This window comes from Falco punctatus (assembly GCF_963210335.1).
Source record: "Falco punctatus genome assembly, chromosome: 4".
Classification (NCBI taxonomy): Eukaryota; Metazoa; Chordata; class Aves; order Falconiformes; family Falconidae; genus Falco; species Falco punctatus.
The window spans coordinates 93244762-93269702 of record NC_137583.1 but is presented as its reverse complement, the minus strand read 5'-3'; the positions used below and the strand labels follow the sequence as shown (position 1 = coordinate 93269702).

Below are 24941 nucleotides of genomic sequence, written 5' to 3'. Positions count from 1 at the left end.
CCTTTACCTGTTCCAAACTGGCAGAACTCTTCTTACTTCTGCCAAGCTAGGATAGCCAAGGGTGTATGAAAGTGAGACGGGTAGGGTTTCTGGAGAGCTCCTTCCTCTTTTGCTATTGCACACATCCCTCCCATAGAATACATCCATAAACAGCAAACTCTCCATCTTGGAATTAATTAAGTTTTCTGTCACTGTCCTAATGCGCTGGAAAGCTGTTCCAGAGTCTTTCTACTCTGTTGGTTTGAAAACATGAAGTAAAAGGGCACTTGAAAATAGCAAAATAACACTGGAATGAAAGAGGGTCCAAAAAACTCCATTAAATCACTTGATTTTGCTTCCAAAATAAAGTCTCTTTTTAGTAGGCATCAGCCCAGCTGGTACTTAACTTTTAGTAACTATTGCCATTTTTGTAAATAGACTGAAAATTGATACTATGTCTTATCTAAATTCTTTCAGATATTTTAAATGTAATTGAGACACCTAAAAATATTTCTCCTGCCTCACTTGTTGTTTGAAGATACATGACCATATAAGGGGCCGATTGCGATTTGATGTGTTACTGCATGCTAGCAGTGCCAAAGCAGCACATCTCTTTGCCTCCAGCAAAGTCATCTGCTTAACCTGCTCCACAGTGGATTACCTTAAATCACATCGCCTTGCATTTGCCTCATACTATGCGTAGACACACAGATATTTAACTCAGATTAGCAAATAAACTGATTGTGCCTCTAAACCTTTAGACAACAGATCTACATTGAGTTTAGCACCTCAGGTCAACTGCTATGATCTGTGTTTCAAGAGAAGGCAGTAACTCAGCCTCTTCTTCCTAGATTAGGCCCAAAGAAAGGCTACTAACAAAACTGCTGAAAGGCAGGCGCACTGCTAAGCAAAACACACAAGCTGACTGACTACTGAGCCATGGGATGAATGAAAAAGGTTTTCTCACAACTTACATGCCATCTCATGATATCTCAGCCAGATGGATATGTTGGAATTATTTTATGAAGAACAGAAGTTGAGGCTTTCTGAGAAGTATAGCTGCAAGGTTATGTTGCTTTGCTGCTGCGTGTTGTTTTGCAGTAGAATGGCTGCTGCATTCTTTCCAGTGCCAGTAAAGCTACAAAATCTGGTGCATGAAATAGAAATCTTCATCAATGCTATATGTTAGTGGCATGACATGCAAAAGCTAGATTGTTTAAACTACAGAATAAGTACCAAACACTTGCAAAAGATTGTGACAGAATTAACCAGACAAAAATAGTTTCCCGGGATCTGAAGTTGCAATGGCAGCCACTTAGCTGAATGCAAGTGAGAAACAAGACATGTGATCATTCGTCCCAAATAAGTAAGGTTTTACCAAGTAGAAGCTAAAATTAATATTAAAGTAGTGCTTGTTTAATAGTATTACATTGTTAAATAGGCTGTAGGGTTCCTATTGCCCTTGTTAAAGATAGGGTTACTACGACTGGTTTTGTCTTGCTGTACTTGAGAACCACACGGTGCTGTAACAGCAGCTACCAGGCAACGGCATCATTTGCCTCTGGCGTGCACTTTTGGAGCACCATGATGATCACAGTTAAAATCCCAGTCAATTCCTGTTCTTCTAAGATATGTTTTTCACCTTTTGCTCAGCTCTTAAGCAAAGCCCTGAAATCTCACCTGCCCTTGGAACTTCAGCGTGAGGCTAAAGCAGCAATTTCAGCTTTGCCTTCCCAACGCCGACCTGCCTCCATTCCCTGTCCTGCAGCAGGAAGAAGGCAGCCGGGGCAGGAACTGCAAAACCTGGGGCCGAGCGGGCTGAGGGCTGCTCACACACGGTGAGGTGGGGGGAGCTGCCCCGCTCGCCAGGCAGCTCTGGCAGCGGCACCTTCTCCGGGCCTGTGGCCAGACCCTGCCCCATGACCAACACCCACCTCCCACAGCACCAACGTGTCCAGAAAGAAGTAAACCCCAAACCCAACTCCGTGCGCTCTGGATGCCACCAGACAGGGCGCTGGCCTGCTCCCCCCACCATCCGGACCTGTTTCGGCCTCTGGCAGCCCTGGCCTGTGACCACCATGGCGGGCGCCCCCCCCCCAGCCCCAGCCCTCCCTCAGGTGCCCCAAGGCCTCAGTGAGGGACAGGCCCCCCGGCCTCAGCCTCGCTGTGTGAGAGGCTGTGGCGCCGAGGAGGGGGTGGGGTTTTTTTTCAATTTTGAAGGCGCAACGCTCCACGGTTCATTTTTGACAACGCGGCCGGGGTCGGCCGGCAGGCGGCTTGGCGGGGCCGCGCCCCGGAGGCAGCAGCGGGACGGGCTCCCCCCGCGGCCGCCCGGGGCAGCGCGGGGCGGGCGGAGGGGGCGCTTGCCCGGGCGGGCGGGAAGGAGCGCGGGGCGGGCGGAGGGGGCGCTGCCGGCCGCGGCCGCCGCCGGCGCCGCAGGAAGTCCGCGCTTGGCCGGGGAGGGGAAGTGAAAGCGAAATGCGCAGCGTGTGAGGGTGGGGAGGGGGCGTCGCCGCGCCTCGCCGGGCCCCGCGGGTCTGGCTGCCGCGCCGATGTCCCACAGGGCGCCGAGGGGGCAGGAGGAGGAGGCGGCCGCGGGGGAGGCGGGGGAGGAGGCGGCGAGGGGCAGCCAGGCGCGGCCCAGGAGCCACCCGGAGCCGGCGGCGAGCGGCGGCAGGACCCAGGGCCGGCATGAGAGGAAGCGGAAGAAGCTGGAGGCGCAGCAGCTGCAGAAGCTCCAGCACCTGGAGTCCTTGTAAGGGGCGGAGGGGGGGAGGCGGCTCGGGGGCGCGCAGGCCCGGGACCCGCCTGGCCGCCGCCGGGCTCAGAGCCCACCCCGCCGCGTTTGGCTTCCAGTGCCGCCCGGAGGAGCCGTGGCTTTCATTCCCCGGCCCCGCGTGGGGCAGGGGCTGGTTCCCCGCCGGCGGCGGCCGCTGCGGCTCGGTCACGGTGGCGAAGCAGCCGGCGGTGCCCCCGCCATGGCGTGTCCCCAGCCGCGCCCCCGCCCCGGGCCGCAGCGCCGCTGGCCCGGCCGCCTTGTCGCCGTTTACTGGGGGGAAAATGGGGCTCCTGCAGGTGCCTGGAAGTTCGGAAGTTGCGGCGTAGACGCAGAAGTTGTTCAGCCGGTTTCCACTACAGTAGATTAAAAAAAAATTGTTAAAAAGGTGTGCGAGCGGCCCAGCGACTCCAGCAGCAGCCCGCGGTGCTGTAAAAGCTTTAGGCTATTTCGTTGGAAGGGGTTTAACGGGATAAAAAGATCCGAAATTTTACTAGAACATGATTTTTGCCCTTTCCGAGCAGAAGTAAAGGTCAGTTCGCTATGAAATGGGCCTTCCAGCTGCACAGGTGGCTCCATGGCGGTGGGTGTGTGACTGCATGGAGCACAGGCACAGCCTCGCCGCTGTGCAGCAACGGCTTGCTTGGGTTTTCATAAAGGCCACCTCTGCTAATTGAGAAATGCTGCAGGAAAGGTGGTGCTTCGGTCAGTAAGGTTCAGTCTTCAGGCTGAAGCCACTGAAGAAGGTGAAATTGTGGTATATTAGGTGTGGCGGGCAAAGCTAAGGCTTAAGGAATGGGCTGACTTCGCGTTTCCAGCCGAGTATGGTTCAGCAGCACTGGAGTAAAGAGACTGGCACCAGTGGGACTTGAGGAGGGTGCTGTTTGTGCGTTCGTGGTGGCTGAAGCTGAATTGGCTGTGCCACACGTCCCTGTAAAGCAGTGCGATGAAGGTAGTTTTCTCCCACAAGAATGTGAATCTGAAGGGTGCTTGTAAGAGGTGTGGGGTGATGCGACACTGTGTTGCCTCTGCTTGCATCCAGGTATCTGCTTTCTGTTATAGTTCTTGATGATTAGTGGTAGAGTAAAATATAAGAGGAAGTTGAGGTGAAGGTTTTAGGTCTATACCATTGAAATACTGCATTTTCTCAATTTTTTTGTCTATGCTAAGCTGCAGAGTAACAATATTTCTATTGCTTTTCAGCTATGAGAAACCTCCCCCAGGGCTGATCAAGGTTAGTAAATATGCTGCAGTAAATTTTAGCACTACAAGGGATTTTCACACAGCCTGTCTTTACGGTGATTTTAAGTGTCCATGCTACCTATATATATAAATTACAGAGAGGAGTAGGTGGTGCTGGGGAAAAACTCACGATCTTCTCAGTTACCCGCTGACCTCTTTGACTCGGTGAATTCAGAGTGAAATGCTCAGAATCAGACAGGATGAGACCAGTTCTTTCACCACCTATGTGTGCATGCAGAGAGAGAGAGGAGTCATGGTAAAGCAGGTTTTCAGTTTGAATGACATTTTCCAGAATTCTTCCCCACTGGTTGTGCTCAAACATTTGTGTAAAAGTACTTTCAAAATGATCTAAAATTTGGCAAAATTAATATACCTAAACCTTAATCTAGTGCTTTTAACCTAAAAAAATACTGCTCTGTGTTGTAAAAGCTGTTTTTAACTGTTATGTCTTGTTAGCAGGAAGAGGAAAAAGAAGTCTCCGCTTATCTGTTCAGTGTTCATTTATATTATTTAAATAAATAAATGATTAAAATAAATGGGAAGGAATGGAACTAGTAAGGCAATAAAGCTCAGACTAGCAAGTTCAAGGGAATAAGGGGAAAAAGAAAATTACTTAGTGCTGTTAAAAGGGTCAGGTATTTTAGATACTTTATGCGTTACAAGAAAAATAATTGTTACAGGGAAAATAGGTTCCATATTAAGCAAAGGCCTGCACACTTGGAGTATTAATTTTTACAGAGTTTAAAAAAACCCCACGTTATCTTTACTGTCCTTATCTTTTTCCACAGGAAAATGAAACAAAACCAGAAGACTGCATACCTGATGTACCAGGCAATGAAAGTGCACGAGAATTCCTGGCACATGCCCCAACAAAAGGGCTTTGGATGCCTTTGGGGAAAGAAGTCAAAGTCATGCAGTGTAAGACTGAAAATATTCCAGATGTCATTGGACCTTCATATAGCCATCCGTTTTCTCTGGGGGAGGGCAGCATGTCTGGTGGACAGATGACAAGGTCCAGGTAGATTGACATCAATTTGATATAAAGGCAGCCAGCATCTTGAAGGCTGTGATAGCTTTGAATTTCATGACGTTACTTTTATTAACATTATGCTTGTGTCTCTCTCTCTGTTTCAACAAATTGAAAATACTTTGCATAAATACTTTTTTGGGTTTTTTTTTCCTTCTGATCTGGCTGAGAGGTGCAATTCAATGCTGCTTCTTTTTTTAAAGGTTGGAGGTGTAAACGTTATGGACACAGAACAGGAGATAAAGAATGCCCATTCTTTATTAAAGGCAATCAGAAATTGGAACAATTTAGAGTAGTGAGTACAAATACTGTAGTATTATTGCTTGTATTTTTTAATACTGGTGATGCATAGTCTTGCAAGTGAAGACTGTTAGATGATGCTTTATTAAGGATTTTTCCTCTGTCTCTAGTATAATATAGATGCCGAAAATCTCCTAATAAAGAAAAAGCTACAGATGTGGTTGGATGTTTGACTACTTTGCAGAAAATCTACTCTTCAAGAGGAAAATTAGTAATTTTTACATTTAAATTTGAAATCTTCAAGAGCCTGTTTCAAGCATTATATTCAGTTTTTGTGATTAAAATGTCAACATAACAAAAAATGTTTAGTCAAGCTTGAGCTGCCCACATTACAGCTGCTTCAAGCCTTCCGCTTTCACTGTGAACAACCACATCATGAAGCCTGTTGTCTAGGTCTGTAATCCAGTCATTGTCTGTAAGTCTGATCTCTTGCTACATGAGGTTACATCTTGGTTCTGCAGATTCTTTCTGCATGATTTCTCTAACTTTTCCTGTTGCTCTGCGTTGCTAACCTGTATTTCAAGCTATCATCATTTTGTGTCTTATGTCCTCATTTCTATTCTTGAAAAATGTAATCTGGTGTCATTCTGTCTAGATTCTGGATTCATACTGGTTGTATGCTACTGCAAAGAGTATTTTTAGCCCTCTCCCTTGACCAGATTGCCTCTATTCTTCATTTTTCCTCAGGCTTCTTCTCTGTTGCATCAAACTCTTGCTGTATGTCCAAGGCCCTTCATGACACCTTCCTGACATCTTTCATTTGCTGCTGACATTTTAATTCCCACCTCTGGTCAGCATCTGATATCTCCTCTCTATTGAACTTACTTGCTTAATATTCCAACAGAAATGATTGCCCTGTCTTCTTGCTGCATTCTTGGGTGGCGTGAACTCACCATAAATGTCTGGACAAGTTAATTTTCTGTCTCCTTTCACAACTCCATTTTGTTGCAATGCCTGTTTAATTTAAAAATAACCAATTTAAGAACAAGTAATGGTAGCCCATAAAATGCTAGGACAAGTCCAACTTCATTATCTGTTTGTCTCCTGTGCCTTGCTCCTGTATCCCTGTGTGTTTGTATCCAAAATTTTAAAATATGCTATGAGGGCCCATTATTTTGAACTTCCAATATTCCATCTGTGTCTAGCTATTCCTATAGTATATGTATGGGGTTCTCTTGGTTAACTGCAGTTGGAGAGGAAGAAAGGTAGTATACCTAAGGAGAGTCCCCTCCACTGGTGATGTAACTGAATAAGCTTTTCCTGAAGTAAAAAAACCAGTTCAGATTAATGATGTTAAGTCTTGAGAGTATATTTGTGCATTAAGAGCTTGCTAAGTGTATTTCATCTTTTGATAAAAGCCTCTTGCATTGCATCGTTTTGATTTATTTTTTTAGGAAATAAAACAGTCAGTGTTAAATAGTCTTATTTACCAACACCGCATTTTCTGTTTTCCACTTTAAAGGCACATGAAGATCCAATGTATGATATAATAAGGGACAATAAACGTCATGAAAAAGAAATGAGGTAAGTGTGTCTCTGTAGTAAACTGCATTGTCAATTTGGTTTTGATTTTGATAACATGATACTAATGTATAGGTGAAATTTTGATATAAGCTCACCCTTGCCTCAGAATATTTTTTTAATGGTAGTTTATTTTCTCGGAGTGTAATGCATTTCTGCTTTCTCAAATCACTTCAGTAGTACTCCTACCTCTTTAATTCTATTAGCTTCTATATTTTTTCCCCCAAACAAAGTTTAAACAAGAGTTGTATTCATTTGTGCCATAATATTCGGGTACTTGGGTTTAGTTTTGTTTTAAGCCTAAAAAATCAGTGGGGTTTTGTTTGGTTTGGTGGGGGTTTTTTTCTTTCACTGACTTCACTGAGATGTTTTCTAAAATTTGGTACATCAGAATGCCTTCAGTAGACATGAAAGGGTAGATTTAAAAATCTAGTTCTAGGTACTTGGTGTTGTTCCTCATGTGAGGTTGTTACTTGTTATATAAGGCAGCAGTTTTTAATGCGTTCTAGAAAGAACTGCATCAGTGAGATAACTGAACAAACTATAAGTAGTCCATAGAGAGTACTGATGCTGCAGGTGTGTTGCCTTTTTTTTTTTTTAAATTAAAAAAAACAACAAATCCTTGGAGAGGGTATTGAAGATGACAATAAAATAAGCAAATAGTTTGTCCCTATTTGCCAGTAATCTATGAAAGTTCAAAGGGAGAGTGCCTGTCAAAAATGCCTCTGCATCTCATGTAGAGTCTCCTCTGTCAGCTTCACTGATACCATCCCTGTATCAGCACGGTAATGAATGCCGTAATATCATAATCCCGATATGCACGTGTATGGATAACCGTAGAACAACTTACGGTGGTCTGGTGGTAGCTGTTGCCTCATTATTTTGGCAGACATAGGTATTGGCCAATAAGCTATTCTGCCTTTGATATCCCATGGGATGGAAATTCCCTGAAAACAGAATATATTTGTCTCAAAAGAGGTCACTTTTATCAGTCTGTGAAAACTGTAACAGGAGTGCATTTCCGCAAAAGAGGGAGTGTTCCTCTGCCCTTTGCATGCAGCTTCTGTTTCTCAAGCTAGAAAGGAAACAGATGAAAGCTAGAATAAGTAATTGCAGGTAGAGGAGAGCTAGGAAGGTTTCTTAATTGCGTTTTTTAAAATCAGGATACAGCAACTGAAGCAGCTCCTGGAGGACTCTACCTCAGATGATGATGATAACAGTGATGACAGTGATGAGGATGATGAAGATGGCAGCAGCTCCTCTTCCTCAGAATGTAAAGATAAACACAAGAAAAAAAAGAGAAAGAAGGAAAAGAAAAAAAAAGAAAAGAAGAAGAAGAAAAAGAGAAAGCGTAAATCATCTAAATCTAACGAGAAGTCGGAATCTGACTGATGGCAGTCAGCTGCTGCATGCTGATTGACCTCCACTTGTGAACTGCAAGGGAAGATCCAAAGAATGAGGAAGAAACCACCAGGAAGGGCTTTATTAAACTCAGAGCATACAGATGGAAACATACAGCATCCTACACTGGCTGTCCTCTTCTGCCCCTCTGCAGTGCTGCAACCAGAAAGAAGAGAGCTGCGTTAAACAATACTCAATCAACCATATCTTTGTACTGTAGAACCTGCGTGTGCTAAGGGTCATCTGTCTTGGTCGGATTGCATCTCTGCATTGCCACACATGACTTAGCAGCAGAAAAGAGCAACACCAAGGCATTGCCAACAAATCTGCAGAACTAGCAGACTGTCTAATGAAGTGTCTTTTCTCCATGAAGTTATTTTATTATATACAAAGCCTCATTGTAATGGGACTGCGGTTTGCACCATGCGGGGCACTGAGAGTTCGCTCACAGTGCTTATAATAAGCAGGTTGTACTGTGGTTGTTTTTTTTTTTGCTGCATGCTGCATATGTGCTGAAGTTCAGTGTACTTATCCTAGCACTGGCAGCTAGGGAAATAAAAGAGCACTGCTGAAGGGGGAAAAAGTTAATCAAGGGGATTTACTTTTAAGACAAAATTGCAGTGTCAGCAAGACTTGGGTTTTTTGTGTAGCAAAATCTCAACATCACCACCATTACTATGCACAGTTCTGCAACACCCAAAGCATTCTCCAAACCATAGAAGTGGAAGCCAAGTATATAGTGAAGTTAAACATCTAACATCATTAAAGAGGTAGTGGGTTTAGTTATTTTAAAAGGGTTTTTTTTGTGTTAGAAATGAAGATTAATTTCTACATACACTTCAGTATCAGTTGTTTTGATACATTTGAGGGGGTTTTTTCCTTTTAAAAAGGCTTGGGGAAATAAATTCCAACTTTTTTATGTTTACTAGAGGGTTTTTTTATGTAGTAGTATTTTATGGATCATCCCACAAGAATATTAAATAAATACAAAGGTGTTCAAAATAGTTTTCAACTATATGCATGTAAGCCACAGAACAGTAGCTCTTGTAAGCAGGAAGAAGTGAAAGTTTTGTGTATGTGATTGACCTTGCGGACTGACCACACTTGTCTTTTAAACAATCTTGCAGATGCCACTAGAAAGATTGAGATAGCTCTAAACTGTGTTGGAGTAAGCATCTCTTTTTAAACCTCAAGGTAGAGTGGTATAAAGCTGTGATTTCAGGACCTAGATGATATACATTGGTACTCTGCAAATGGAGAAGGAAAAATAGATTTGCTTTGAAAAGACTAGGAAGGACTTATGTAGAACTTACAGTCTCTGTGCTTATGCTTAAATTGAAAAAAAACCCAACCCAGCATGATAAAACTTTTGACATTAGTAGAGTGAACATTAACAGTGAAATCAAGGAACCATACACTAAAATGCATTTAAGACTTACTTTTTTTCTCCTGAGAGCTTTGAGAAAGAGGACAGGGAAAAGCACACATTAAAATGTGTTTCCTCCCTCCTACGTGTCTAAGAGTCATTTAGTAAAAATAAACCCCTGTTCCTTGCCACCCATTCACAATATGTTCTGGGGAAAAACAAAGTAGCCAAGGCCTACTTACAAAAAGATTCTTTGTCTTATTCAGAGCTTGAATGTGGGCTTGTGTTTTATCCTCCAGTATTATTTAGCAGATCTCCCTGTGATAGGATTTACTGGTGACTCCTGATAGTTACCTGTATCATCATCATCAGCAACAAATTCGAAGCTCCTGGCTCTTTCACCAGAAGAAGATTTGACAGCTGAAGTAGCATGAGGAGTGTTATAATGGACTGGTTCTCTGTATTGCCGCATTTGGTGCTTGGAAAATCCGTGTGTGGTGGTGATTGGTGATTGTTAGACAGATGCTGGAAGCCACAGCTATTATTCACCTGATGCATGCCAAGATAATTCTTATTCAGGTTTGTCCAGAGCAGAGGTAACCTAAAGATCTTTTCAGTTACTTCAGCTTTTAAGATTCTTCTGAAGTTTAGTTTAATATAAACATGTTCAGTTTTTCCTTAGTCTGTCATCCCAGTCCTTGTTAATGGGTTCTTCCCATGTTGCCTACCAGGGTTTACTATTTGAACAATCAAGAAAAATACCATAAAAGCCCATTTCTAACTTACATCAAATGCAACTTAATTGTTTTGAGACACCAAATCACTGTTCTGTGCCAGACTAAAGGTCTGTTCAACACCAGTGTCTTTTTTTCACTCATGGTCAATAGCAGATGCCTACGCAGCAGAGCAGTGCAAACTAGTGGCATTACTTCTCTCATTCCACTGAAATGCTGTGTCAGCCTCTGCTGCTTGTAGTGCAGGTACTTTGAATCAGGTTGTTGTCCTGGTTTCAGCTGGGATAGAGTTAATTTTCTCTTCAGTAGCTGGTACAGTGCTGTGTTTTTGATTTAGTATAAGAACAATGTTGATAATATACTGATGTTTTCAGTTGTTGCTAGGTAACATTCATACTAAGTCAAGGACTTTTCAGTTTCTCAGGCCCTGCCAGCAAGAAGGCTGGAGAGGCACAAGAAGCCAGGAGGGAACACAGCCAGGACAGTGACCCAACGGGTATTTTGTACCATGGAATATCATGCTGAGTACATAGACCTGGGGGAGTTGGCTGGGGTCTTGCAGTCATGTCTTGGAGACTGGCAGGGCATCAGTCAGCAGGTAGTGAGCAATGGTGCATCACCTGGGTGTTTTTCCTCTTTGGTTTTATTAGTCTCTCTCCTTTTCATTACAATAGTTGTTTTATTCTACCATTAAATTGTTCTTACCTCAACCTGTGAGTTTTACCTTGTTTCCAGATTCTCTTCCCCATCCTGCTGGGTGGGGGGAGTGAGCAAGGAACTGCACAGTACTTAGTTGCTGGCTGGGGTTGAATAGTAACAGTCATGGTTTAGTATTTAGCAGCCTCAGGTATTTTTCTTTTACATCCAGTCACCACCTGTGAACTTTTCAATTTCCTTAAGCAAGAAACTCTGCAGTGTAATTAATAATGTGTGAAGAAACATAATTTGCTTTCACGCTGCTCCCTCTTTCATTTCATACACTGTAGTTCTTGTACTGGAAGGTAGTGAACAACTGATTCCTATTTGTTTTCCCCCCATATCATTCCCAGTTCTATAAATCTTTATCATATCTCATACATAAAGATTTTAGCAGGCCTTTACTGAAACTCATGTAAGTAGAACCAGTTTCAAAATTAAAGCTAACATTTTCAATAGAGCAAGATTTCTAGTACTGCTGACTAGCAGCCAGTGCTTTCTTGCTGAAAAGCACTATTCATGTCATCGTTCAGCATTTTAAACAATGCCAAAGCTGGCATTCAAGAGACTCCAGGTCTTTTAGAAATAGAGACGCTAGAGATAAATACCAACACCCATTGATATTAACAGAAAATTATTCTATGTAGAAGTATATCCAGAAAGCAGGATAGAAAGCTACAGTCTGGAACAACTGATTAGCCTTTTTTAAAATCTTAACCATTGGACTAGTTAATGTTTTTGTTCAGACAACCAATTCTTTTTCCCTTAGTAATCCTTGCCTTCATTGTAGATACGTATATTTGTTTGAAAGCTCTGTTGAAGCCTGAGTGGTAGTAATAGCATAATTGTATAGTCCCATGAATCTAAGTAAGTGTGAAATGCAGTAACAGACTTCATAGAGAATACAGCTTCACAGGCCTTCAGCTCCCAGATCCAATTATATTAATACTCTGACCCATTCTTGTTAGAAAGTTTATTTTAACAAAAATCCTGACATCTGTCTTATTTCTTTGTCCCTTAAATTGCTTGGGCTTTACAGTCTTGTTGACTGAGATGGCTGCTGGCAGCAAGTCAGAGGAATCCAAGGACTCCTTTTTAAACAGTGAATTTGTTTTTCCTTGGTATGCCTGCAGTTAGCATGCAATGAGTAGGGTTTTTTTTTCTTGTCTGGTTTTTTTGTTTGTTTTTGGTTTTGTTGTGGTTTGTTTTTTTTTTTTTTTTTTTTTTTTTTTGCCATTGGCTCCTGTCTTCCACTGTTTGATGTTAATAGAAAGACCTGTAATTAATCTGTTCCAACATAAGGCAGAAGACAGGACACTGTAAAAGGGAAAGCTTTGTGTCATTCAGGTGCTACCAAATTGAAAGTCAGAATACAGAATTAAATCCTGGCAAGCCAACATAACCCACTGGCTCCACTTCAGCGATTACACCACACCCACACTGCCACAGAGGTTTAAGTTTGCTACAAATAATGATTTAGAAATTCTGAGTCACAAGACTAAGTCTGTCCAAACACAGGTCTGGCTATGGCAGTGTCAGAGGCCTCTAAGGTTTGTTGGTGGTATGCCAGGCAGCAAATAGATTCTTCAGCTGCCCTGCAGTAGATGCTGCAGGAAGCAGGTGAAAACTTCAAAGCCAATGCAGTAGTGCTACAGTTACAGCTCCACAACCCTGCCAGCACTGCAGGAAGTCACTGGGCAATCTAGCTTCAGTGGTAACAAAAGCTGACACATACGCAGACCTGTAAAATGAGATCTCAGATCTCGCTGTAGCTAGTTACCTGGCTGAAGAAGGAGGACCTGGACTTTACTTCACAGTCTGTTAATATGCTGTTTGTACTTCACAGCCTTTCTGAAGCATGACAATTTTACCCACTGGAATATTAAATACAGTTGTGAACTAGTTGACTTAAGATGTAGTCCATAAAACATCCATGCTGCTGAGTGAAGAAAAAGCCAAGTAGAAGATTTAGTAGTACTGTCGGAGTAGAGTGTGCCACATAGAACATTATCCAAGAAGTATATCTAGATCACTAGAACATTCATACATCCTACTTTAAGCATTGGTGTGGATACATAGCATGGGTAGCTACAAGCAATTAGTTTAAAATAGCATTTGTTTTCAAAGAGCTGACTAAACACTCCTACTGCTACTCCCTCACATCCTGGGAGCTAGCATCACCAGGCCCTGAACTGCTTCTTACATCTGGGTAGAAAGCACACTGACTATGCAAAACCTGTAAAAGAACAGCTAGCACGATCTTGGGAGTCCCTGTGAAATACTAGCCATTCTCAAAGATGAGAGTGCCACCTAACCATGAGGTCATGAACATCCCTTTATCAGACAAGCTGCAAAAGACAAACAGTTAAGTCTGTCAAGCAGAACTCAATCCCAAAGCTGCACTTGAGTTCAGGGAAAAAGACAAGAAGCCTTACCTAAGAGATCTCGGTTGTAGCTAAGGGTTACTCTTACTTAGATCATCACTTAGTCTTCAAGTTGATATTCTACCACTTGTTCTCATCAGAATAAAGCCTGTCCCCCTCTAAAAGCAGCATATTCCTGCGTTAGATATCCAAGAACAGCAGTCCTATATTTTCCAGAGTATTAAAAAGCACCATGCTTGAAGTAATTCCCTCCCTCATTCTATTCTTTGAGGTTCTGATGCAACAGAGGTTTTGTGCAGCACAAAAGCCAAATAAGAATTTGTATTCCTGATTTTCTCACAGTGCTTAGGGTAGAGAGGAAATAAAAACCTGGCATCACAAAGTTAAAGTGGATCTTTTTCCCTAACAGCTTAGGGCAGAGGCTATAATTACAGTAGCTCTTTAACAAGAAAGCAAGCAAGTGCTATTAAAAGTAATGGAAAGATGGAGGATCAGGATCAGTTGGGTAGGGAAGCCTGAATACTCCTCACTGAGGAAAAACAACAAAACCTCAGTTACAGGTCAGACTAGTAGGCTGTAAGCACAAAACTTGAATGCAGTTACAGGAAATACTGCTTTTATTCATGTAGGTTACTCTAGGGCACAGACAGAATAAGAATGTTGCAAGAGGAGGCAGAAGGCAAGTCCTGTCTGTCCATTCCCCCCCATCCTTTGTTAAAGAAAAATTGGTGGGGTTTTTCATTTGGTTGGTTTAGGTTTTCTACCTTTTTCATTCACACTATCACTTCACTGGGGAGTCATCCAAGAATGGCAGTATCATGATTATTCTCAGCTGGTGATACCAGCTTTCATGGACATGAAAAAAATAATAAATCAATCACACATTTGAGCTGTCCACATCATCTAGATTAGTATTTCCATTATTCGTAAGATAACTCAGCAGAAAGCTGATTTTATCATCTTAGTTCTATAAAGCAGCGAGCTGCCAAGGACAGTATCAACTGTAATAGAAGGCATCAAGTAAGATACCAGGGAACAGAGTATACCACTATTGTAAAGCCTTCTATTTCACCTTCAAAAGTCCATCTCTCCAGGTCAGAGTGTCTATGGAGGAACTTAGAGAAGTCCCCACAGAAAAAGGGGAGGAGGGAGAAGCATCACATCACTATGCTTTAATTTTAGTCCTCAGTCATGCATTTGAAGAGAGTAATATCTGAGGAACTGCCTTGAGACTTCAAGTCAGTACTTGACACAGTTAACTATATTCCTGTACACTTTGACAAAAACAAATCCAGCCAACAGAGGAGAGTATTGTACTTGTGTCCACATCATATACACAAACTGACCACAAGGTGCAGAGCTTAAGAACAGGGCAGCAGTAAATGTTATGCTAGGATAGTATCGATGTACATACAAACCTATCATAAGCTTTTTTTGCTTCTGTGTATAGACAGAATACAAGAAGTCCCAGAGTGCAATTCTATTAAATTTATTATTTAAATAGTGGATGTGCTAGTTGTAAAAAGGTGACTTTAGTGTTAAATACTTAATTCCATGTTAATGGTTTCCTCAGTCTTTACTGTGCTACTTTTTACCTTTGAAGAGTACACAGCAACTTACAAAATATACAAGAAAGTAACAATAGAGTTTTGGATTTATGTAGACCTCATATATTTCCCCTGCTTCTCCTGTCCCAGTATTTGCAATTATCTTCTTTTATAGATGGACTTTCTGGTTCCAGACCCTAAAGAGGAGGGGAAAAAACAAAGTATGCATTCTCCCTCCAAATAATAGACGCCAGTTTACTTCTAAAGAAAGACTAGGTATCAGTGATTGCCTTTTCCTGTTGCAGGAGAAGACACTGATGGCTGATATTAGACCTATGTATTCAACTTCCCAGCAAGGACAAATTCTGCAGGAATGGCACTGGACTTCAGAACATCCCAGTATAATAGATAGAAAAAGAGTTCCACGTGAAACTTGTATGCATCCAAAAAACACCAACTATTTTTGAGGCTAATATAAGTGGTATTTTGGTATCACACAAGTTTCGTGGAGGCTTTTACTAAAATACATCAGCAATTAAAGGTCTAACACTGATGTTCAAGTAATCTGACTCCAGGACTGATGCCAATTTTGGCTAGTAAGATGCTTTGGTCCAAGTTTTTGTTTCCAACCTTGCAAATACATGGAAGCATAATCCTCTGTTTAATATATGAGAAAGAATATATAAAGAAAAAACAGTCTTTAACTCCTCTATTTCCTGACTGAACATTCAGGTTAGCTTTACTATGCCAGCTTTTTGTTTTCCAGGAGGAACTCTGGTCTTGTAGGTAGCTTCTTGTATGTACTGACCCTTTTCAGTTTATAACCTTTTCAGACTCTCCCACAAATGCAAAGCCATATTTGTTACTGAACCTACTTAATGTGATTTTCCCCTCCATTGTTTTTTCTCATCTTCCTCCAAAGTAGCAAGAAGTTCCTACTCCACAAGGTTGAAGTTATTAAGAATTATCTATATGCATTTGTGTTGTAACAAATTACAGTATTTTAGCCGAGACAGACCTGTAGCTTAAAAAAAATAAATATATACTGCAAAGTGACACAGGACCCAATATTTTAAAAAGTTAGTAGAACAGTTTGAAGAGCAACTAGACTAAAATAGTGGGGTTTGGGTTCTCCACCCCTGCCTCCTTCCCTTAAATAATAAGGAGGAACCTAACCTGCTCAAACCTACAACTGTATTCATAGTAATGTAAGTGTTCAAAAAAAAAGCTTGCTTTTTTCCTCATCTTGTCTGCATACATAGCATTTGCTATTATCTCACAAGCTTCCAATATCCTTGCAGTTCAAACTGAGACCCATTATTCCTTGAGACAGAAATGAAAGAAACGCTTTAACATTTTTGTAGCTTGTTGCTGTATACCAACCTTTACATACACTGCTTTTAGGCATCTCCCACACTTCTTCTGCCTCACATCTCATGTCTCTGCGTTTTGAGGGTGGCTTGCCTATTCTTTTCTTCTTTGGTTTGACCAAAGGTGGGCACCCTGAAAAGCAAGGTACAACTGATGTTATTTCTCCAAAGCATAGTCTTAAAGCAAATTTAAGCTTGGCTTTCCCCGGCTGGTCTGTAGTGTTCCTCTTTCTCTCTTCCCTCTATGTGCCCATTTTAGCGGCAGATAAAAGTGACACTGCGTATGTCAAGCAACACTTATGCCTACAATATTTAATCACTGTCTAACCATAGTTCTGGATGCATTGTATTTTGGGTCATAACCTGGATAGGTATGAACATGGCAAAAAAAGAACCCAGTGAGAGCTTGATAATTCTATTCTAGTTCACTTTTCAAGTGTTCAGGACTAGTTGTCAAAGGGACCTAAGTCACCCACTGTCTTCAGACCTGTTAATTTATGCACCACAGGTACACAGTTCAAGAAGTCAAATTTAGAATATTATATTACTGCTAAAGCAACGTATCTTGTCTAGCCACACAGCCTTACTTGTGGGGCACTTAAGTTTAACATTAACTTGAAGAAACCAGTCCTAAGATAAGCAATGTTGAAAAAGGGGTTAATTTTTACTAGCACTTCTGAGGCATCCATTGACATGAACAGCATTCGGAAGCAGCTTATTCCTACTTTCTAATACTGAATGTGATAGCTTCTTCAGACTACACAGGCTGGAAAAGGAGTAAGAGAAAGTAGGGAGCAACATGTATGCCAAACATCCTCAGTATGCTGCACAATCTATCACTAAGAGATATGCTGAAATTTAAAGGTAACAAAATTATAACTTATTTTCATTAATCGTTGTAAGGAGCTAAGAACAATGCTACTAAAGTAATTTTTTTCAACTTTTATAGAGAAGGCTAGCGTCAAAAAAACACCCCACAACTATTTGAAGAAGTCTGTAGATAGAAAGGTTAGAAAGCCTCCAACGCAGGAGGCAAATCCCAAACCCCAACATGTTCAAGCAGGAAAGCAAGGCAGAGGGACAACTAAGGAATACACTCTAAAGAAAAGTCTATTGGGCTGTCTATACAGGAAACCTATTGTATACTATCACCAAACTGAAGAGAAGCAAGTCATCAGGCTGTTCTGAAGATAACTTGACACTCTGTTGATACTTTTGAGTATCACAGGCTCAGTCTATGTGACCCAGGAGAGTAGCAATACCCAAACTACAGAAAATTCTAGAGTTGTTCCAACAGCACTTACACTGAGAAATAACCTTGAAGAGCATCTAGAAACAGAGCTGAACTCCAAGTAGACCTTAATTGTAAGCAGAAACTATTCTGCTTTTGGAGGAAAGGTAGATATGGAAAGAATCTAACCTTTTACTTTGATTTGTTCATCTTTTTCTGAACCACATCAAGATGATTTGCACTCAGATATCCTTTAGCAGTAGCAGGGCAGCTGTTGATCCCTGCTAGTTTTTCTGAACTTTGGCCTATGTAGCTATCACACATGATTTCATGAGTGTTCTGCTCATCAGGATTAGGAACTACCAATGCTTCTCTTGAGCACGTATGCAGTATCTGAGTGAAGAATTAATACTGCAGTTTATGGCAGTAACAACTTCATACAAATTAAAGCTTTGCTTGGCCCCATCAAAGCATTTGATGCTTCGATTTCCCATGGGACCTTTAAAAAAAAAGTAGCTATAATGCATCCTTATTCACATGTTTGAGGAGAATATAATTATACCACAAGATGTGCTGACTGACCAGCATTTCATCAATATTAGAGCCATGAAAATTAGTTTTATTATCTTCAAATTTTATCCAAGTATCACAAGCTTGCTGTTTTGTATCATATCCTTTTGAATGTTCCTCAAGAACCACATTGAGGAAATATGTTGTACCTTGTTCTTTGCTCTTGGCTGGGAGCGAGGGACTACCATGTATTTGGCTGGTAAATTTGGGTTTAGCACCTCTTCTAATCCAATACTCTTCAGCTGGTATCCCCACACTCTCCCTTAACAGCCTTCCTAATAAAAAGAGGTTGATTTAAGGTCAGCATTTGACTTTGCTAATATGTCAATATATTGTTTGATCCACAAGTCAGAAGGTAAAGCTAGCTACTGAATCTAATTGTAATAGTCTATTAAAAAGAAAAACATTTTTCTGATGACCATACTTAATGAAAACTACAAGCTGCTTTAAGTCTACAAATTTTGTAGAAGGAAAATGAAGTTAAGAACACCAAGCCTGTTATTAGAAGCAGATCACCTCATTTTAGGTGCCTCACAAGACTTCACTAAACAGCAGCCACTTACTGAAGTGCCCACATAACCAGTTATGAACCCTCGCTGATAATTCTGTGTATTCTCAGTTCAGATGAATCCAATTTCTACCAATATATCTACCCCGAGTAAATAAAATGTTCTTTTCCAGGTCAAATTTAACAGTTTCACACTGATTTTATGAAAAAACAGCAAAGCTTTTTGTTGCTAACAGTAAAAGAACAGCAGCCACAGTAAAAAAAAGATAAATGGTTGACTCCTGCAAAGAGAAATTACACAGGGTACAGCCACCAGATTATAATGATTTAATCCTCTTTAATCCACCTAACATGGGTCTGTGATGGGAGCATCAGAATTTTGTATAAGTTTAAATACAAAGTTTCCAAGATAATATTAAATAATGGTAAATGCATAGTTCAAACGGCCTTAACCTTTTCAAATTCATGATTTTCCACTCATGTCAGAAAGTTAAGTATACCAAATCCAACTCAGGAGAGTTCTCTGCTGGTTGTGAAGATGCAGAATCTTCATGCAATAAGTAAAATATTGCAGCAAACCCCTTATGCCTCAGAAAAAAAAAATTCTATAGTACTTCTGGCTGTAAGCCAAATGTCAAGCTACAACATTCTCCCATCTTCCCACTGGTTCAAACTACAATTTGCAGCTGCAATTAGGCATTCTTTGTGTGTTCTGTTAAGCAGCACTTAGTCCTCAGCAACTAGCTTACCTTCCAAGACTTTCTGTAGTGTTTGCTGGTGTTCAGGTCCTCCTCTTCTTGCTGTAGACCTCTTTCTTCCATAATACCCATAGTCACTGTATATGACTTCATCTTGTTCTTTCTCCTTTGTCTTGTAAACTACACCAATGTTTTTACCGAGCCCACTCCTAGTTTTTATTTTCTTTTGAGCCGGCCAGCTAATCAATTGAGCTGGTATAGCATTTTCAGGTGGTTTCCAAAGCACCCTCTGCCCAACTTGGTAGAAACTTCCTTTACTAGGCATCAAGATTCCATATTGAGTGGCTTCTTGAAAGAAATACTCAGTTTCATCTGTGGCATCATCTTCCTCATCCGCTCCATCTTCATCCTCCTCTTCTCCCTTCACAGAGTGTTCTTCAGAGTCCTCAACTTCTGACAAACTCTTAGATGCTTTTTTCTTGAGAGAATTGACTTTTTTCCAACTAGGTGATCTAGGAAGGGTTCCCAGATTTCTGCCTTTACTGGAAGCCTCTTTAATCTTCACGGTTGAAGAGTTTTTGACATCTTGGTCATTCAAGCTGTTCATCTGCTCCCTTACTACTACTTCTTCTTCATTAAGGGACCCACCAGTTTTAATTTTCTCTTTCTCTAAGCCTTCTGTACTTTTCTGGAAAGTATACATGCTTTTCTGAAGCACATAGTCAGGGACAAAATAAGACACTGGGGCATTATCAGTTGATGAGCCTTCCTCTCTAGAGGACATGTCATCAGAAGAAAGACTGAGTACACTTTGATGTTTCCTTTGTGGCAAACAAACATCGTAGTTGTAGTTTGTATTTGTACCATCCAAACAACCCAGCAAACTGTTAGAGGGAACATAATTCTCAGTTGATTCGTCACACCAAATACTTTTATCTGTTTGACTTTCATTGGTTGTGTTGTGGCTTAGATTCAGCTTTTTCTGCTGGAAACTCAAGTCACTCATTACCTCCATACCAGATGGAGGTAGTCCTGTTTGTTGAACAAAGCTGGGCTCTTCTCGAGAAGCTTTTGAGCTTGTAGGTTTTTTAGAGCTAGATTTCTTAGCTACTACCACATCCTGTATTACCACTGGTTGATCTATGCCAACAGGTCTTGCCAACTCTGCAATTTGCATTGCCATGGTTTCACCTGGGGGGGATTTTGCCCGCTGACTTGCATTTGCCTGCTTTTTTGCACCCAGCTTCACTTCATTATTTTGGACCTCTTTTTCTTGTACAGTTTCAACACCCTGTTTTGAGGAGAGAACAGCTTTTCTCTCATCCAAGGAAGCTCCTGTCACCATTTTCTCCCCTTCATGAGGGCCATATACCATTCCTTCACATGAGCTAACAGAAAATAAGTCACGCTGCACTATATTCTCTGGGACTGATTTACCACTTGCCACATCATACAAAGGGATCGTTTCTTTAAAGGACTTCCACAGCTGAATAGCTGGAGAGCCATTTCCATATTCTATCCTCACTTCTTCCTTCTCAAAGGCATAGCTTCCAGTAGGAAGATTTCTATACTGCGTAGAGCTCGAAGGGCTCTTGTTATGACACTCTCTGTCCACTGCAATGGAAGATCCAGATGAATCTTGTTTCTCTGAAGTACTTTCAGTCTCTGTACCTATACCAGAAGAAACACAGGCCATATTTCCTGCATCACAACCTTTTGTTTCTATATGGATATCTTGATGCTTTTTTTGCTTGTTTTCAGGCTGTCTAGGATCAGTCTGTGTTTCTTTTGTCTCCATTTTTTTCCCAGAGGTACTATAGTGTCTAAATCTTGTTGCATGATAAAACATAGGGGAAGGTGGGGGAGCATTAAAATAAGGCCTCCTGCTAGTTCTTGCATGCATTGGATGTTGTGGAACAAAAAATCCAGGGTACTCATGGAGCGCAACAGAATAAAATGGAAAATATGGATTTCCAGTTCGGAAGCCTAGAGATTGGGGATAAAAAAAAAGACAAATATATCTTCTTCTTGAAATGAGTAATTTGATTAATGTTTGCTTGCATACACAGGAATAGCAAAAAGATCAGACTCATAGGTAGAGTAAGACACTACCTGTCAATGCTTGGAAGCATGTTTGGTGCAGAAACCCAGACAGAGTTGCTTGTTATGGAGCAGCTTATCTAGACAGCTAGAATTTAGCTAGAGCTTTGTTCCTTGGAACGTACACCAGTTAGCTTTCTGTACTTTTCTTGCTGTTCTATGGACTATGCTATGTAGCATTGTCTTTGAAAAAGATAGCTCCAGATAGAAGCTGACATAGTTATACCATTTACAAAATTAATTTAACAATATTGTTTGTGCGTGGATTTTTAAGTTTATATTTATCCATACCTATAATACAAGCATGCATATATGGAACTCACATATACACACACATTAATTGTTAGGCATATTCTAGAGCTCTGTATCTGTAGGATAACCATTACTTAATATTTTGCTTAGTTTCCATTCCCCAGAAACAGATACTACTTTCCAGCACACAAGCTACATATTTAACTAATGCTTCATAAATCGGATTTTTGACAACTAAAACATTACATCAACTCTACTTTAAGCACTTGAGAAGCTTTTTAGCACAGATACGCATCTGTGTCATCAAACAAAAGCAAAGCTACCACAGACAGCTGTCGTGTGCCTTACCTGGTGCAGGTACACAGTACGGACTGTATGCATGGCTGAAGTACCACGGACTTGGTAAAGGCTGTTGTGCTGTTGGCTGTGCATAAAAAAAGGGTCTTGTGTTGTTTGTGGAATATGATCCACTTTCTGAAGTTGGGGCAGTATTCATTTTTTAAACACTGAAAGAAATAAATTATAAGATTAACCACTTCAAAAACTGTGACTTAATGATTTTTATGCTCTGTCAGAATTCAGCACACATTCCTCTCCCAGCCCAATGAAAGCAGTTTTCATTTTTCTGGAAAGTCTTCTTTACATAAGAAAACTACTATCTTCCAAGCAGAAAGTAGAAAACTGACATTACTACCAAGGTCAAAGATTTTAGTTCTTTGCTAAGCAAGCTTTTATATGCACCTTTCAATATTAGTACTTCAAGCCAATCTTATAAGACATTTTAAAGCCACAGGACCAGTAACTTTAATGTAGTCTTACACGCACAAATCCATATAAGCAGTATTCCAGCCAATCAGAAACTAGCCTTTAATTAGCCTTGAGCAAGAGACCTCAAGAATAAAGAGGGACCAATAGAAGGCTTTATGCAGTTAGAAGCTTAACACGTTGTGAAGAAAACACTCCTTAATGCCAACACATGTAGTATTAGAGCTCTATTAATTCAGGATTTGTACCTTGTAATATACTTAACAATAACAGCTAACATAAATGAAATATTTCAGTGACACCATGCTTCCTATGCTTAAACTAAATGACAGTTAACAGCAAAAAAAAAAGAAAAAAAGCACAAAATCCTTATGCATAAGTTTACATTCAAAGCCATACAAAATTCACAAGACAGAACTTCCTCCCCCACTCACCTATTTCCTCAATTAACTAATACACTAAGTTCAGCCCATTCCAACCCATACAAGCAATACAGCCCTATCACATGTATTTTATAAGCAAGAATAAATTAGAGGATGCAGAAGACCCAGTGACTACGGAAAAAAAAAAAAAGGCAGTTCAGCAATTTGGAGAACTTAAGCACTTCAAAGCTACAAGAAAAAAAAAACCAACAAAAAAAAGGACTAAATCAAAGACCTGTTACAAACTAGCACACAGCTCAGCCTAGAGTTTCAGAAAGCTTTTGGGAACACTAGAACCCTCTTCAGCTTCCATCTAGAATGGCCCATCCCTCTCTTGTAAGCCCCAAAAAGCCTACAGGCTCCTCTCACCTTCCCAGGCCAAAGCTCCCAGAATTATTTTGGCTTTTGAGAAAGAGAGAATAACGTAGTGGAAAAAAAAAACAAACCCTACAAAAAATAAGCTACTCCCACCCCCTTAGAGCCCCTCAAAACCAAGGTCCATCCTGCTACTGCTCACTGTCTTTATGGCAGAGAGCTGCTGCTTTTCCACTCCCCCTGCCACCTGAGGCTCATTTAGCGGTAACGAAGGGGCCTTTTGCTGGTAATGTGGGGGAGGGAGCATCAAAACGTGAGGCTGGGAACAGTGGTAAAAGCCTTCAGCTGGTGTACAGAAAGCTAGCTGTCAAATCGTGCAGACATTTAACTGCAAACCTAAGTGAATCCAGAATTTCCTATTGTAACGTTGGAACTTATATTTTTAAAATAAGGAAGACTGTGGGGAAATATTACTGTTCTTCTGCTTGTAAGTACTGTTAAACATGCTTTTTGTAGGGGACAAAAAAAATAATCAGACAATGCAAGACAAAGTTTATGTTTCTTTCTAAAGTTTCCCAGTTGTTCAGCTAAGGGAGCAAAAAAAAGCACCATGTTTTTTGTAGGGGACAAAAAAAAAAAAATCAGACAAGGCAAGACAAAGTTTATGTTTCTTTCTAAAGTTTCCCAGTTGTTAAGGGAGTAATGCTCCTCCATCCTAACGCAGCTAAGTGGACCAACGAGCATAATGTTCTTTCCATATGAACAAGGGAAGCACTTATTCCAGGACGGTGTGCTCTGCGGCATATAACAAAAACCTAGGAAACAGGAGGTTGCAGTTGAGCTCTGCCCTGGGTCTTTAGAGGAGATGAGAATCCAAGTGGCCATTTTGCAGCTTCACATCCCTGAATGCCGGAGCCAGGCACTGGGGCGGGTGGTGGGAGAAGCACAGGCTGGTTGCATGTCTAGGGTGGGAAATTCCTGTGATTTCTGAGGTTTTTTTCTTTCTATAATGTTCGAATCGAACTAGTCCTTTGCTCTATGACAGAAATTATAAAATGCTTGGGGAGAATCTGTGATCTTGTTCTTCGCGGAGCTCCCCAGTGAAAGCCGGTGCTTTCCATGGACGGCAGCGCCTCACTTTCCCTACAGGTCACTCCTGTGACTTGTCGGGGAAGTTTTAAATCCCCAGCTGCTGCGTTCAACAGATTTTCACCTTTTTCAAGTGAAATTCCTTGCCTTTCTCTTGGTGGATGGACCCAAAGGGAAATAATAAATAAAACAAAAACCCCCACAAAACCAAACAGCACTCCCTAGGTTTTAAAAAAAGTTGCCTGTCCTCAAGATTTTCCTTTCCCATGGACCAGCCCTCAGGCACCTCCCGCCTGCCGCAGCCCCCCTCCCGCGGCCAGGCCCCTCCCGCCAGCCTGAGGCGGCGGTGGCCCAAAGGCGGGCCTGGCCTGGCCGCTGAGGCGCCGCCACTGCCCGAAGGCCGCCTCGGCCCGCGGGAGGGCGAGCGGGACGCGGCCGGGCCGAGTCGCGTTACCCGTTGGCCCCTCACAGGCCTCCCGGCTGCAGCGCCCGGCTCCGCCAGCAGAGGGCGCTGCGCCCCGCTCCCCCCAGGGCCCCGCCCCGCCCGCCGGTCCCTCGGCGCGCGGGCCGGGGGGGGCGCGGGCACAGGAAACTGGGGCGGGCCGAGGCGGCGGGCCTGGCGCGCGGGGCTCGCCCCGCCCCCGGCGC

The 24941-nt window shown here is 41.8% G+C and overlaps 2 protein-coding genes across 2 annotated transcripts; one reads left to right on the top strand and one right to left on the bottom strand.

The window, feature by feature from the left end:
* Positions 1 to 2298: 2298 nt before the first annotated feature.
* RP9 (RP9 pre-mRNA splicing factor) lies at positions 2299 to 11056 on the top strand. The gene is made up of 6 exons (XM_080383379.1): positions 2299 to 2734; positions 3959 to 3989; positions 4786 to 4915; positions 5228 to 5319; positions 6787 to 6848; positions 8009 to 11056. Exons 1-6 carry the CDS (start codon positions 2532 to 2534, stop codon positions 8235 to 8237), a joined length of 747 nt encoding a protein of 248 aa, XP_080239505.1. The 5' UTR covers positions 2299 to 2531; the 3' UTR covers positions 8238 to 11056.
* Positions 11057 to 11378: 322 nt separating this feature from the next.
* On the bottom strand, positions 11379 to 24871 carry LOC308062198 (uncharacterized protein). The gene is made up of 3 exons (XM_080383304.1): positions 22051 to 24871; positions 19402 to 21336; positions 11379 to 16476 (listed from the first exon to the last, which is right to left on the bottom strand). Exons 1-3 carry the CDS (start codon positions 22196 to 22198, stop codon positions 16250 to 16252), a joined length of 2310 nt encoding a protein of 769 aa, XP_080239430.1. The 5' UTR covers positions 22199 to 24871; the 3' UTR covers positions 11379 to 16249.
* Positions 24872 to 24941: the final 70 nt, after the last annotated feature.

What these genes read in the sequence shown, in the direction of transcription:
- LOC308062198 (XM_080383304.1), bottom strand. Translation starts at nt 22,198, where the DNA reads ATGAATACTGCCCCAACTTCAGAAAGTGGATCATATTCCACAAACAAC. An exon ending in GTACTGTGTACCTGCACCAG is followed by an intron (nt 21,337 to 22,050) that starts GTAAGGCACACG and finishes CCCAATCTCTAG; the next exon opens with GCTTCCGAACTGGAAATCCA. An exon ending in ACTACAGAAAGTCTTGGAAG is followed by an intron (nt 16,477 to 19,401) that starts GTAAGCTAGTTG and finishes CTTGCTTTTCAG; the next exon opens with GGTGCCCACCTTTGGTCAAA.
- RP9 (XM_080383379.1), top strand. Translation starts at nt 2,532, where the DNA reads ATGTCCCACAGGGCGCCGAGGGGGCAGGAGGAGGAGGCGGCCGCGGGG. An exon ending in CTCCAGCACCTGGAGTCCTT is followed by an intron (nt 2,735 to 3,958) that starts GTAAGGGGCGGA and finishes ATTGCTTTTCAG; the next exon opens with CTATGAGAAACCTCCCCCAG. An exon ending in CTCCCCCAGGGCTGATCAAG is followed by an intron (nt 3,990 to 4,785) that starts GTTAGTAAATAT and finishes CTTTTTCCACAG; the next exon opens with GAAAATGAAACAAAACCAGA.